The 15,428-nt window shown below is 34.2% G+C and overlaps 1 protein-coding gene across 3 annotated transcripts in view; it reads right to left on the reverse strand.

Moving 5' to 3' along the window:
- Nucleotides 1-399: 399 nt before the first annotated feature.
- Nucleotides 400-15,428, reverse strand: part of COL4A1 (collagen type IV alpha 1 chain) — a 185,699-nt gene continuing 170,670 nt past the window's right edge. For all 3 annotated transcript variants that reach the window (XM_074299530.1, XM_074299532.1, XM_074299531.1), the window contains 4 exons: nt 14,778-14,955; nt 9,916-10,030; nt 4,820-4,992; nt 400-1,929 (listed from right to left, as the gene is read on the reverse strand). In XM_074299530.1, the coding sequence (XP_074155631.1) occupies nt 1,848-1,929; nt 4,820-4,992; nt 9,916-10,030; nt 14,778-14,955 (548 nt within the window). In that variant the 3' untranslated portion in view covers nt 400-1,847. The remainder of the gene's footprint in view (nt 1,930-4,819; nt 4,993-9,915; nt 10,031-14,777; nt 14,956-15,428) is intronic.

Here is a 15,428-nt window from a genome sequence, read left to right on the forward strand (position 1 = left end):
CCTACATACAATGTGTTACCAACAACTTATGCATGAAAAGTAAGATATGATACCATTAAACACACATATATGTAGATAGATCATAAAATGATGAGAGTTTGAGGATGCTTCATCAATCTATAGACTACCTTCTGTCATATGTAATTGTATAATTTTAACCAAATATAAAGTTAACAATTCAATGGCATAAATTTGTGTCCCTCCCATTTTCTTATTTGTTTACTTCACATAAGACTTGGAATCCACACATCTGGATATAGCCAATCACTTGATACATATTGATACCTGAGCAATAACAGATTTTCCTAATACATATTCTCTAGAGGCTCTGAAGATAGCAGTCCATGAAACAATTCCCTCAAAATACATATTTGGAAGACATGCAGAATAAAAATAATCTATGTTATGAAAGGCTTGCAAATTTATTAATGATTTATGCAGTAAATTCTTGCTAAAAGCACTGGGTCAACACTAACAACAAATTAATTAAAGCTCTTTTTTTACACAAATATTTTTTATTACAAATTTTTAATTCTTAAGAAATACACATTTTTAGGAAATGGCCTTACTATTTAAAAAAAAAATCTTTGGAATCTTCTAGAGAAATATTGTTTTAGACACAAAGGTCCCTTCTGACTTCTTGTAAATACATACCCAGGTTCTCCTTTAGTCAGTGAGAACCACTTTTACAATAGTTCATTAATGACAGAGCAGAATGTGGCTTAAATGTAAAAATGTAGCCATAAGGATTTAATGAAAACTGTTTTCCATACCAATCTAGAGAATGAAAAATATTCATAAGATTAAGGCCTTTTTAAGTTTTTTTTTAAATCAAGTCATTCAGTGTGTGATTAGTGTTTAAAACCCTGAAAATATTAAATACAGAATAAAAACAGCAAGCTCAAAGTACATGTTTTACTATATTAAACACAATAGCCATGAATCTGGATTTGTCTTTGGCACCATACAATTTTGGTATTTAAGTGAATGATGAAAGAAAACTGATGTTTCACATTAAATATTCTATTGTTTCATAGCTCACTTAAAGGACAACAAATCTGAAAAGAAGAAAACTTATATAAGCTTCATTTTAATAGTGGAACTAGAACCCAAAACCTGATTTGCCTAATTGCTGACATCTATATAAATTACTAAATATATATATATCTATCTATTTCTGACCACATTTGGACCATCTTTATTCCACAGGAAAGTTGTGTTTTTCTGCAAAAGCAGGTGCATAGTACCACACAGAGCAGAGAGATATAAATTTATGCATTTGGTTTGGAAGATATGGCTATTTACTCCTTAATTATATTTGGTAATCCCATAACCTTTTTTTTTTTTTACATTACTATTATTTGTACAGGAACAATAAGTACATATCAAAGGACCTACCATTTTGGAAAAAGCTAGACAGTGGTATAAACAACATTTATATCTGAGAAGGGGTCAAAAATGAATCTAAATATAATAAAAAATGTCAAGGGGGAGTCAAACAGTATGTAAGTCACTGCATACCTCCTAGCACCTCTTGATTTTTCTGACTGAGCTTTGGCTTTACACTCAGTACATGATAGCACACAGACTTTTTCATTCTTTTTTTCTTAAATAAAAAGTGCCATTTGGTATGTCAATATTTGAAGCTTATTGTTGTCTCTTTTTTTCTTCTTCAGCAAGTAGAGAGGACCAATAAAGCAAGGCGTGTTAGTTATGCAAATTCCTATAAGGCACTTTACTGTTTTCTTATTCGACAACAGTGAGGTACACAGGATATATTTCTAGGGTTCATTGCTGTTAAAAAATGAATAGCACCATATTGTGACGTTAGCTGAGACTGGGAGTCATTATGTTCTTCTCATACAGACTTGGCAGCGGCTAACGTGTGTGCGCAGTTCTCCTGCTTTTAAAGTTGATGGAGTAGGCTTCCTGTAATCAAGAAAACAAATAGCTCTCAGGAGTCATGTAACTATTAGGGATTTCAAACAGTGATGAGAATGTACAGTTCTTTAAAACAACAAAGAATTAGGCAATGAGGTGGGCCGATAGATAGAGTGCTGGGATTTACTCATCTCCTGAGTTCAAATGTGATCTCAGACACTTCCATAGCTATGAGACCCTCAGCAAACAAGTAACTTAACCCTTTTTGCCTCAATTTCTTCCTCTGTAAAATGAGTTGGAGAAGTGGAAAAGCACTTGCAGTAATTTTGCCAAGAAAATCTCAAATGGGACCATGAGGGGTCAGACATGACGGAAACCACAAAATAACTAGGAACTACAAAATAACAAGGAATGCAATATTTTGAATGTATTGAATGTGGTGTCAACTGGGTTCAAATCCCACGCCAAAGTCTTACTTGCTATGTTAGGCTAGAGACTTATCTCTTCATCTAAGCTGAGGAAGACTGAATTTGATGGAAATATCCAGTCTCAGTATGTCAGGCTTGGGTTTAAAATTTTGTGGTTGTTCAGTGCTCAAACATATCCAGCTCTCTGTAATGTTGTTGACTATAGCTTGTCAATATTCTCCATTGGGGTTTCTTGGCAAAAAAGGTACTGGTTCTCTGGTTTAAACAACACCCATTCCTTTTAGTTTGGCATTTAAGGACATTCATAATCTGGTCCAAACTTTGTTCTCTTACCTTCCCTCCCATTATTCAACAAAGTTATTCCATTCTCTTTGTTGTCCACCATTCTTTCCCAATGTTACTTCTACTTTTTCTATATGCACTGCTGGAATTCGTCCTACTTTCCTCTCCATCCAGCATTTCATCTTTCAGGTCTAGCTCAATCATCTCCATTATAACTTCCCTGAACAACTATAGGAAATTCTCCTGGTTCTGAAATACCTTGAGTACTTATTATCCATATAATTCATAGATCATTTGATTATAAACTGCTTGACATCATTTAACTTTTTATGTAGCTAAGACTTATCTCCTCAACTAGAGTATAAGGTGAGTTTCTTTAGGAGAGGGACAACTCCACAGTAATGGTCATGTTTTCATGCACTTAGAAAGGGATCAGTAAATGTCTGAATAAAGTAAAAATCAGGAACTCTGAAAATGGTTTTGCCAAATTATTTTTAGACTGTTTAAAGTTTACAAAGGTAGTGCATATACATTGTTCCTGAAATTTCACAGCTAAAATTATTACATACTGGAAGCTTAGAAATGGGTCAAATTTCATCAAAACAAAAACCTTTATGTAAGCAAAGTGTGGAGTTCTAGAATTTTGGCCACTTTGGTTTAAGCTGTTTTTTAAATGGATACAACATGGCATGCATCAAAAGAATCTAAACAGTCCTTTGGAGTTCATTGTAATAGGTTTTCCTTCTGAAAGGATTTTTCAATTGAGTTATTGCTTCCAGATTGAAATACTTCAAGCACTTGTTGAAAGTATTCCCTTTCCTGACAAAAAACAAACAAACAAACAAAAAACTCCCTTAACTCACTGTAACATTTCATCATGAAAAGAAGTGAGAGTGACACAGAAGTGACTCTACTAAAATCTTATCAATATCTTCCAATATTGCATGGAAGTGACCCTTCAAGGTTACACAAATGCTGCACAAATTTTGGTAGAACCTGCCAAGATGGAGAAGCTTTGAATACAGATCAGATGCTGAAGGACCAATCCACCTAACTTTGGGGAACTTTATTACCTGGTTATCAATGGAATAATGAATTTTTAGTCACAACATTTTTATTGAAAAAAATTCATATTTTCTGAATCAAAAAAAGCAATGTCTATCTTAGCATTAGTGATCCATCAATATGTTTATTGTTTTCATGGGATCCTATTTTTATGATGATGGAAATTTAATATTTCCATCTCAAATTAAATTGCGTCTTTTTTGTCAATTTAGTTTTTGATGGTCCCTCAAAAATGCCTGCATCAACTATAAATTAGGCCTGTGTGTCAGTGACTTGTCTGCTGAAGTATAATCAGCAGAGAACATTTTACCTTTATGCAAATTCTCTCTGCCCCAGAATGGAAACAGACAGAAGCATAGCAGGTCTTCACAGACTTTTCCCCCAAAAGTATTGCTTTGGTAAAGGCAGAAAGACTTGTCTCCAGGGGTGAGAAGTATTTATTTCAGGAATGAACAGTAAGTAATTGTTCAATCTCCCTCAGCCTTCTGCCTCTGCTTCAACACAGACTGCAGCTGGTGCTAAATTAAGAATAGAGGGTTCATTATATGCTACTGTCCATTAGTGACTGGGCTACATTCCAAATTAATTTCAATGAGGTTATCAGTCACTAGGGAGAGTTGTTGTAGAGGTAAAAATTTTTGGTCTTGAAAATAAAAGTTCTTTTCTCTCTGGCCAAAATTGGTATATTTGTCCAGAAATTATTTTTATGGTCATGATTTACAAATATCTTTTGCCAAATTACTCAGAGGACACAAAACAAAAATCAACTTAAGTTACCCAGGTAATGAAAACCTTCATCAAAAATTTGTTCAAGATGTGTTAGCTTTTTACTTTATTTTAAAATCTGTAATATTAGAATATGTTCAACTGTACTAGGTCAATTTCTATTGGATTCATCTAGATGAGATGATATACTTCTGCTTTCAGTATCTGAACAGTGAAGAGGTAAGTGTATCAATATCAGGCCCAGGCCAGTTGTAGGATATATTTCTGTGATCCCTTTGAGGCAAATGTATCCTACATGACAAAAAGAAGAAGCAGCCACTTTCATTATTTTATAACTAACTGGATTATTTTGGTATGTATCAATAGATCTTTGATGATTAATAGTGATGTAGAAATAAAAGGGAAGACCAAAAATCAAGAAAAATTCTTGAACTTACTTGAACATCTCATTTCTTTCTATAGTAGCAAGCCAGAAGCTATAAGCATTTGCATAATAATTACAAGTCCCACGACCATGGCATTCAATGAAGGGTGCACTTCTAAATTCTTCCAGACAGGAACCAGGGGATGCTAGTGCCTGGCCAGAACCTTCGGCTCCAGCGCTGGTGTGCTGGAAAACAAATTAGAATAAAACATCAGAAAAATTCTGTCCCAAATGAATATGAGATTTATTGTAAATTAGAGTGGGGGAAGGACAGTTGTACATCTCCTTGCCTCATGTGGTGACTATTGAAAACAAACTAAGAATGAACAAAACAAAGACTTCACAGATTGCCATAGGGAATTCATGCTCTCCTTTCCTGGCAATAAAGCTACAAAGTTCAGTATGTAAGGAATTTGGGTGTACCTCTAATTGGATAATAAATGCATTCCTAAAGATTTATGTGTGAATCAGATTTCTATTACATAGAACCACCTTTTAAAGGCAAAAAAAAAAACAAAAAACAAAAAAAAAAAAACGATAATGCCTTCTCTAGAACAAAGAATAATTATCTCCAAAATTATCTGTTTATTAAGTTTGTATTTTTATCTATTTGGTTAAGAGAAAAAAAAGACTAAGGGACACATTTATTTTATTTAAGACAATATTCTGTGTTCCTTACTTCACCCCAAATGTTTTCCCCTCACTTTTCCATTGGCTTTTAAAGCATATAGGAATAACATACAATCATAGAATTTTAAAGCCAGAAAGGAACAGAAACCATCTATAACAACTCACTCATCTTGCAAGTGATGTAATCAAGTCCCAGAGCCATTTAGTGGATTTGAACTTGATCTGAGGTCTCTTGACTTCCAGACTAATTCTATAATTCTATTTCCATTACATTCCACAGTACAGGTAAGGTACAGAAACAAAGAAGAAGAATTGAGTAATTCATGTCAAAAATACCTACTAACTCCAAGCTTCCAGGTTCTTAATACCATATTCCTGGCTAGGTATGGTAGGCTATCACATTTTGCTTTCTTAGGTGTGAAGCAATTTAAGATTAATAGTCACAGAACCCTGGCATCTGAGTGGTGTAATACTCTTCCTCACAGCAATTTAACTTTCCCTTGTGGACTGTCATCTCTCTGAAATGGCACTTTACTAGAGAATGGGTGAAGATGACACTGCCTTTATAAATCACATAGGGTTTTATGGACTAATATTGTGAAATGGTTAGCTCAGAAGGGTAATTTGACTCCCCAGGTAGACTTAAACTTGTGTTCTGTGAGGCAAAGACTAGTCAGCCCACACCATTTTAGAATGACTTAGCACAAGGTAAGAGGCTAAGACTGTCAAACTCAGCAGTAATTTCTTGTCATATGGAATGATCTCACAAGGAGTTTATCTCTTCTCTAAATCATGTGTGGCTTATTGAGGGCGTGCTAGAAATAGTTTCTAAGGCTCAAGAGAACCAATTGTCAAATTTTCAGTGTGACCATTTATACCTCAGAAATCAACAAATGTTACAAATCAAAGCTTGTTTTATTGTTTGGTTGATTAGTAGGCTTAAGAAAGTGATGGAGAAAACATTAATAATGCAATTAAACTTAGAACTGTGTCATGCATTCTTTTTATGTTAAATATGGTAGAAATATATGTTAAGTTCAATATATGCATACATATTTATACAATTATCTTACAGCACAAGAAAAATCAAATCAAACCAGAAAAAAAATGAGAAAGAAAATAAAAGGCAAGCAAATAACAAAAAGAGTGAAAATGCTATGTTGTGATATATTATACATTCTTGCGGGGCATCTTGTTAAACATTTATCAGCATACTCCTGTTTAAGATTTAATGTCAACTGAAGTTCAAGAGGTAGGGTTCAAGGAAGTAGTTTAATTGTCAAGTAACAATTAAAAATGAAATAGTTGTGATAGTTTTCATATCAAGAGAACTAAACAAGCATGATACATCTCTACAAAATGTATCTCAATGCTATTCACAATCAGAGACAGAATGTTGGATTGGATGGACCATGGATCTAGCCCAATATAGAATTTTTTATTTCAATGAGTTAGAACTAGAATCCATTCAGTTTACTTGTTTTCAAATACAGTTTCTCTCCATGAGGACAAAACTTGTTTACCAAAAGCAAACAGTGAGGGGTGGGTTAAATATTAAAAGTATAACATGACATGTTTTATTTTTGCATGACATTCTCATGATAATCATGAAAATAAAAATATCTAAAATTTATATAATACTTACTATATACCAGGGGGCAGCTTGCTGGTACAGTAGATAGAGTACTAGGTCTGAAGTTAGGAAGATTCATCTTCCTGAGTTCAGATCTGTTACCTTGGTCAAGTCACTTAATCCTATTTGCCTCAGTTTCCTCAGTCTGTAAAATGAGCTGGAGAGGGAAATGGCAAACCACTCCAGTATCTTTGCCAGGAAAATCCCCAAATGGATTCATGAAAAGTTGAATACAATTGGAAAATGACTGAATAACAACATTTGCCATGTACTATAGTAAACACTTTATATATTTTATCTCAATTGATCTCACAACAACCTTTTGAGATAAGTGTTTTTTAATTAAACAGCTGAGGAAACTGAGGCAAACAGAAGTGAAGTGCAATCATACAGCTAGTGATTATCTAAGACTAGACTTGAACTCAAATCTTCCTGATTTCCAGCTCAGAACTCTATCCATTTTACTGACTGCCTTTACATATAAAACATGCTTCCTGAACTAAAACTTCCCAGATTATTCATTTTAGTGCCTCCTCCTGATTATGTGGTGGATGAAGAGCCATATTGTTAACTTTTCTATACAAAGTTAGATCACCACAGAGAGTAACCAGCAGAAATTGCAGTTGCCTAGAAATCTGAGGAAATGTTAGAAGCCTATATAAGACCTAGAGAATTTCAGAATTCATTTCCTTTTTTATCCAGAAAAATCAGTGTTTCAATTTCATAAATTGCAATTGGTTATAAATCCCTTTTGAAATATCCTACTTGGTGGTATGGCCCAAAGAAAGAATCCTGTTCTCTTTGAAAAAAAAATCAATCTGACCTTGCTTTGAATTCCTTTGGACAATTTCTCAATTGAAAATCATTCTTATATTTGAACAAAGTGAATATTCTTCACAAATTCCTCATCCACCTTCTAATTGTGATGGGGTAAAGTTATTTCGCTTTTCAAACCAACTTTACATTCTATACATTGAAAAGGAAATAACTAATGCTCTGCCCTTTCTCCTTTGAAGACGACACTACAGGTAGACACCATTGTGCCTCCTAAAACAAATTGCAGGCTGTCATACTTTTTTAGAAATGGCTACTGCTGGTCTTGAAACTCTGGTTAAATCTGTAAAAGGGGAAGCTGCTGACATTTAGAGGCTTATTCTGATCTCCTGAACATCATTATCTCTATATGCTTTTGATTTTGGCAATCATATTCTAGGCCTTTGTGTGAATGGCAAAAGAATAGGGGAGACTTTAAAAAAAAACTACATTCCTGCATCTCTTTTCACTTCACCTCTACTCACTGAACTTATTTCTTTGTACATTGACACAAATTCCATTTAGAGTGATACCAAAGTGAAAATCCCAATATTTTATTCAAATGAAAATTATTTTTTTTTATTTTTTTTTAATTTTTATTTCTTTTTTAGTATCAGAATTTCTCCATAGTCTCTTCTGGAACCTTTAGTTTTCTTTTTTGCCAGAATTAAGCATTAACATTTTGAATAGAGAAATACATACTCTGTTTTTGGCAATAACATATTATCCATTGAAATCCACGCATTTTTGTCCTATAAAAAATTCGAATTCTACTAGCCAATGCAGGGAACTTTACTGTGTTCAATGTGGAAAAATGCAAAAAAGTACTTTAATATTTAATTATTTTGACAACTTCTAAAAATAAGCAATTTAGCAGCCACTTGATAAAAGAGCTGTGATCCTTGGGACAATATAATTCTATAGCCTGCAAAATATCATCATAACAGATAGAACAGAAAGTGACAATTGTGAAGAATCCAAGACAGGAAAGGCATTTATGGGGAAAGTAAATTGTTCATCTCAATCTTTCAGGGAGGAGACCAGCAAATATCAAAGTAAATTTGGTCTGAATAATTCAAGGATTTCATAGATTGACGTAAATATGTTTTGGATTGAGACTAAAAGTGACTAAAAATAGGAATAATGAAATTGGGGGGCCACAATAAAAATATTCTCCAAGTTAAACAAAATTCAAATGATTCTTAGAAAAGTGCCCAAAGAAGGCAGAACTTCTTGGGGGAAAATATGGTACCATTCTTGGCTTTGTCACACTGGTACCTTGCATATTACCTGGCACATAGTAGGCAATTAGTAAAAGTTTTTTAAATGAATCTGGCACTTTTGATACAAGTACTTAGGGAGAGGAGCCAGTCAGTCATTCTTATAAAGTATAAAGACCAGCTATTTGTCGACAATCAAAGAGAAAATGGACCCAAAATAAATCCCAGTGAAAGGCTGTCTCCTCAATTGGATGAGCTAAATTATACAATTGTATCTTTCAGGTGTTTCTCCCACTCTACCCCCTCCCCCATTCAGATTTTTTACTAATAAGGAGTTGTATGTTACATTAAAATATATATCTCCACATATCCCATTATCTTTTTTCTTCTGAAAAAACAAACAGGTTTTTAGATCCTTAGGAAAAATTGACACATTGCTTATGCTAGAAACAATTCAATTGAACAGCTGAGGACTGCACTTGGAAGATGTATAAATATTTCCTCCATTTTCCAGAAGGGTTCTAGTGTTGTCTACTCTAGTATTGAATCCCCAAAGGTGAATGACTCTAGGACTCTAGGAAACAAACATATGGTGCCCAAATGCAGAGTGGGTAAAAGCCTGCAGTGCCTTGAAAGCTATAACTAGCAATGAGACAAATGTGGAGTGAAGGACTTATTTATTTTCCTATCTGCAGCATTTAGTGACAAAAATTTCACAACAATGAAACAAAATTGTTGTTACTTATAGCTACATCGTGGATCAATAAAATAGGCCCTCCCCACAGGAAAAATATGGATTTCTATACCACTTACCATAACAAAAGAATAGCCAATCCAAAGTGATGACCATCCACTGGGACACTGTGGTATTTGGATTGTTTGGCTATGGACTGCCATCACCATGGCAGGAGCCTCACATACAGCACACCTGTGGAAATGAGGGAAAAAACATTTAGTTAGATGTCAATAGCCTCCTGCCTGCAGGATTATTTATTCATTTTATTACTGAATGGAATTTCACAGATTGCTTAGCCCAATCCCTAAAGCTTGAAAGCTTTTACAATATGCAAGAAGTGGTTGCATTTTTCAAATTCACACTATTCAAAATTTTAATATTGCAAAATAGGGTAACTTGCCTCCAAATCAATGGAAGTATACAGTGCGAATTTGAATAATGCAACTGCTTCAGGGAATTCATTATTTGCAATAATTGAGACCTAGTTGTACTCTCTAGAGGTCATCCAACCTCCATTTGTAAACCTCTAGGGATGGAGATTTCACTCAATCTTATTACTGGAAGTCTTTACTTATTGTTTATTAAATCATGCTACATTCCATCACTGGGCATCCCATGATTAATGTTACAAAATACATGCCACTTGTCTTTCAAAAATGAAACCAATTGTTTTCAGACAACTTACTATAAATGTATGTTTTTACATCAGACTCTGATGATTTGTACAATCTTTCTTCAAGGAAGCTAGGGAAGAATAATTTAAACCTGGGCATTCTCCTATATGAGGAGAGAGAGAGAGAGAGAGAGAGAGAGAGAGAGAGAGAGAGAGAGAGAGAGAGAGAGAGAGAGAGAGAGAGAGAGAGAGAGAGAGAGAGAGAGAGAGGAGAGAGAGGAGAGAGAGGAGAGAGAGGAGAGAGAGGAGAGAGAGGAGAGAGAGAGAGAGAGAGGAGAGAGAGGAGAGAGAGGAGAGAGAGGAGAGAGAGGAGAGAGAGGAGAGAGAGGAGAGAGAGGAGAGAGAGGAGGAGAGAGAGGAGAGAGAGGAGAGAGAGGAGAGAGAGGAGAGAGAGGAGAGAGAGGAGAGAGAGGAGAGAGAGGAGAGAGAGGAGAGAGAGGAGAGAGGAGAGAGAGGAGAGAGAGGAGAGAGAGGAGAGAGAGAGACAGACAGACAGAGAGAGACACACAGAGACAGACAGACAGAGAGACAGACAGAGACACAGAAACAGAGAGAGAGACAGAGACAGAGAAGAGAGAGAGAGAGAGAGAGAGAGAGAGAGAGAGAGAGAGAGAGAGAGAGAGAGAGAGAGAGAGAGAGGAGAACCTTTGTACCAGACCTAAGGTAGTTGTGGCTGAAAAAGCTGTTAAAAAAAGACATGGCCAAAAAAGGGAAGTGCTAGGAAGGGAGCAGAGACTACTTTTTCAAATCACTAAGGGACTTTAAAAATTTCTCAAGTTAAAATAAAATTCAAACCTCATACAGGAATAAATAAAAAGCATATATGGTCCTTAGGTTTGCTCAAATTTTATACAAAAATACTCTCATTTGGGGAAATGAAGCACATTTGTAAAGGCTGGTTTAAAAAAATATATTTTTCCAAAAAAAAATTAAATACCGACAGTGAAGTAATTGCATTCAAGTCACAAATTGAACAAAATGTTAACAAAGCCGATAAATGAATATAAATGCAGTTAATAATTATACCTAGTTGTGCTAGAACATTTGCATGAAAATGCATGAAGAGTAGGTGGAGAACTTAAATTAGTCATTTGATTTTCATTGGACTTTTGTGTCTCTGTGTGTGCTGTTTTCCATTTTATTCACACAAATGCAGATGAATTAAAAGGTTTCATGAAATTGGTCTCATACAGCTGCTGCCATCTGCTTGCCAAACAGAAAACAAGAAAACTGCAGGAGAGGGATGGTGCCTATTTAAAGTGTCTCCCTCAGAAATAAAGAAGTTGTTTGGGGAAAAAGTTTTAGTCCACAAGTCAGGTAGGTTAGAAAAGATGATGAAACCACAGACGTTTAGAACTAGAAAAGGCCACTATTTAATATGGGACCTGCACAGGCAATGTCACCCATGCAGAATGATAACTCATTTATAAGTTATAGTGCTAAAGAGCTGCCTGGGAGTACTGAAATGTTAAGTGAATTCCTGATGATCACAAGATAATATGTATCAGAGACAGGATTAGAACCAAGATTTTCTTGATTCTGAAGCTAGTAGTCATTAAAATGCCATGCTGCCCTGTGAAAGGGATCTTACTGATATGACCCCATACTGCCCCATGAACCAGTTTAAAAATTGTGATTGGGAATAAAAAAATATTGTGAGAATGGAAAATCCCTGGTGATCTTTTTAGAATGGAAACTCCTTGAAGGCAAGGACTGTTTCATTTTTTGTTTCTTTATCCCAAGAGCTTAGCATATGTTGTTGCTGTATAGTTATTGAATTTATTTGACTTTTTTTGACTCCATATGGGGATTTTCTTGACAAGGAATTGCCATTTCCATCTCTAGTGGGTAAAGCAAACAGAGTAAGTACCATGTCCAGGATTATGAGTTATAAAATGTCTGTAGCCAAATTTGAACTCAGGTCTTCCTGACTCTAGGCTCCACTCTATCCACAGAGCCACCTAGCTGCCTCCATTAGTACATAGCATGAGCTTGAGAAATGCTTACTAATGGAATTATTGATATTAATCCTGAAAAGCTGTTGGATAAAAATTTGAAAATGATAATAAAAGATAAGTGGAAATTAATAACTATACTTACTACCAAGAAAAATGACGCATTTATTTCTGGTCACCTATTTTTTCTGATGTGCAACCTTTAGAAATGACTAAGCAATTAGAATACTCTAAAAGAAAGTATCACAAGAGATATGAGGTCTTACACATTTAAACATCTAAGATGGGAATTAATATGCTATATGTATAACATATAAATATGTGTACATATATGTCTGTATTCACATATCCATGTGTAAAATATATAGACATGGATGGGTAAATAGATAGATAGATAGATAATTCATGAATCATCATTCTGGGCTTAAAAATCATTGAAAATAAGTAAAAGATACCTTTAGGACAGGGACTACATCTTTCTTATCTCTGTATCTTTTCCCAGGTTCTAGCATAGTTCACCCCACCCAGAGGATGTTTCATACATTTTTAAAGGGTATTGTTGAATTAATAACATACTGTTGTCAAAGAAACCCATACAAGGTCAGACATTTAAGAATGCTAGCTTGTTTGGCTTTAAGAATTTCAGCTTCTTTGAAGGGAGGGACTTTATCTTATAAAATTTTATTGTCTGGGGCTCACCTATCAGAATTATGACTCCACTTGGGGCCTTCTTAAATAGATTATGCAATGAAGAAGATTAACATAATAGAGTTTGGGGGTTGGAACTGAGTTCAAATTCAATCTTTAATACCTCATTTGTATGACCTTGAAGTAGTCACTTAATTTTTAATGTGCCTGAAACATTCTAGAAATAATAATCTATTAAATCATTGATAGTTATGGAGGGAGTTACTATACTAGGAGTTCCCCATACTGATGAAGTAAAAGTCTATATATTTGCATAATAGGTTGATTTGTTGGGTTTTTTTTAACATTACTATTGAGAAAAAAGAACATTTAAATTGCTTTTAACTTTGTTTCTAGTGAAATAGGGGTGTTTCTGAGTATAGGGAACTTCTAGACCTAGGATAGTAAACAAATACTGACCCAAAATGTATAGTATTAGAGAAATAAAATAGAGACCATGAAGGTTGATACTTTCATATTTTAAGTTTCATATTCTTTCTTTTTCTATTTTCTAATACTTAGAAAACTGATTCCTTCAAATTTCAAGAAAAAATGAGAAATGAAGATGGATAAAGAACTAAAAAAAATTATATAATATAGTCAGACCTATCATCTTGTAGAAAAAAGCTTAATAGCTGTTTTATGTGTTTCATATTTTATTGGAAAAGGTCCCCCCTTTTATTTCCTTTCCACAATATAGTATGATTATATCTTTTTATTTTAAATGCAATCTGCCTCTGACTTATCTCCAAGAACTTTATAAATCTACTGACATCATAAATTGACCACATTCTTAAAGGTACCAATAAGTGGTGCTTCTATGTCAATTACAAATGTCATTTGATGGGTGATCCCAAGCTGCTTCTTTTCACTCACTCTGAGTAGATAGCTTTCAATGAATCAGTGGTACTACACTATAATTTACCTCAAGAAGCTAATTATCCCTTAGAATTTTTTTTTGAAGGAGGTTAGCCATTTTTCTTTTCTTTCAATATCCCCTTATTGAGTTTTAGCTTGATATGAGAAAAATGTAAGTTATTTATTTGTTGCTCAACCAAACTGACTTACAGGTTTTCTGTGAACTCTTGCTGGTGCTGAGGAGTGAACATTTAATTTGAAAGATGAAAAGACAGAAAGACTTTGATTTAGTTCTTTATGTAGGATTTCAAACCTGGGAAACTATTATAAGTTCTGAAATATACTGCCAAATACTATACTGTGCAATCATTAAATATAGTAGCTTAAGAAAATATCTTTGTGTTGATTTGTTGGAGATGTTTCAGTTATAAGCCCATGACCAATCAGGCTGAAGTACACAGAATTCAGGCAATGCCCTTTTATTAGAGAAAGGGATTTCAATTCCTTTCAAGGAAACTCTAGTTCTAATACAGAGTTTTATCTGCAATTCCTCTTCAGAATTTGACTTATTTTGAACAGAGGGATAGGGATAGGGAAACTTCCTGATGAGGAAATTCCCATTTCATATATACCCAAAAATTCAACATTTCCAGCACACAACAAAGACATAAGCCTTTTACTAAATAAAAAGTCCCCTTTTGCCCCAGGCAGATAAATCTGCATCTTTTTTTTTCCCCCAAACTGAATTATCAAATGCTCTACCTACCTACTAATAAAAGGCCTGATGTTTTCACCGGAGATAGGTGCCATTGACATTGGCATGGGCTCAGGAGTAGACAACCAATAAGAGTAGTCATTTCTTGATGCAAAGTTGCAAACATTGTTAATATTGCAGAAAAGAAATGGCATAGTACTGAATTTTCGCAGACAGCTTCCAGCCGTACCTAAATAGTCAAAGAAAAATAATATAGGTTTATGAAAAAGACATGAGAAATGGTTGTCTATTTTACGATCCTCAGTGAAAAGGCTTGTATAGATAAAGAAATGCTTCATTTGTCCTAACTGATGATGCTTATAGAAAATTTCAAGTTTCTTTTTTATTCTTTCTTAGTTTGTTTTTTTTACTGTTATTGATTTCTGCACAGACAATATCTTTATTTTACATTACTTTATAAAGTACTTAGAAAACTGTAATGCATTTGATAAATAGGAACTATTCTTATAATGAGGGAGACTTTAAATTTTTTTCAATAATCTTTCTATTACTGATACATCAACATAGCAATATAATCATAGCCTACAAAGTTGTGAAGTTAAATTGACATATGTAAATTATGTGAATCTACATAAATTCTAATTGTTATTATTATTAATCATAAATGATAAATTTAGAGCAAGAAGAGACCTAAAATACTTT

This window comes from Sminthopsis crassicaudata, chromosome 3 (genome assembly GCF_048593235.1).
Source record: "Sminthopsis crassicaudata isolate SCR6 chromosome 3, ASM4859323v1, whole genome shotgun sequence".
NCBI classification, from domain to species: domain Eukaryota; kingdom Metazoa; phylum Chordata; class Mammalia; order Dasyuromorphia; family Dasyuridae; genus Sminthopsis; species Sminthopsis crassicaudata.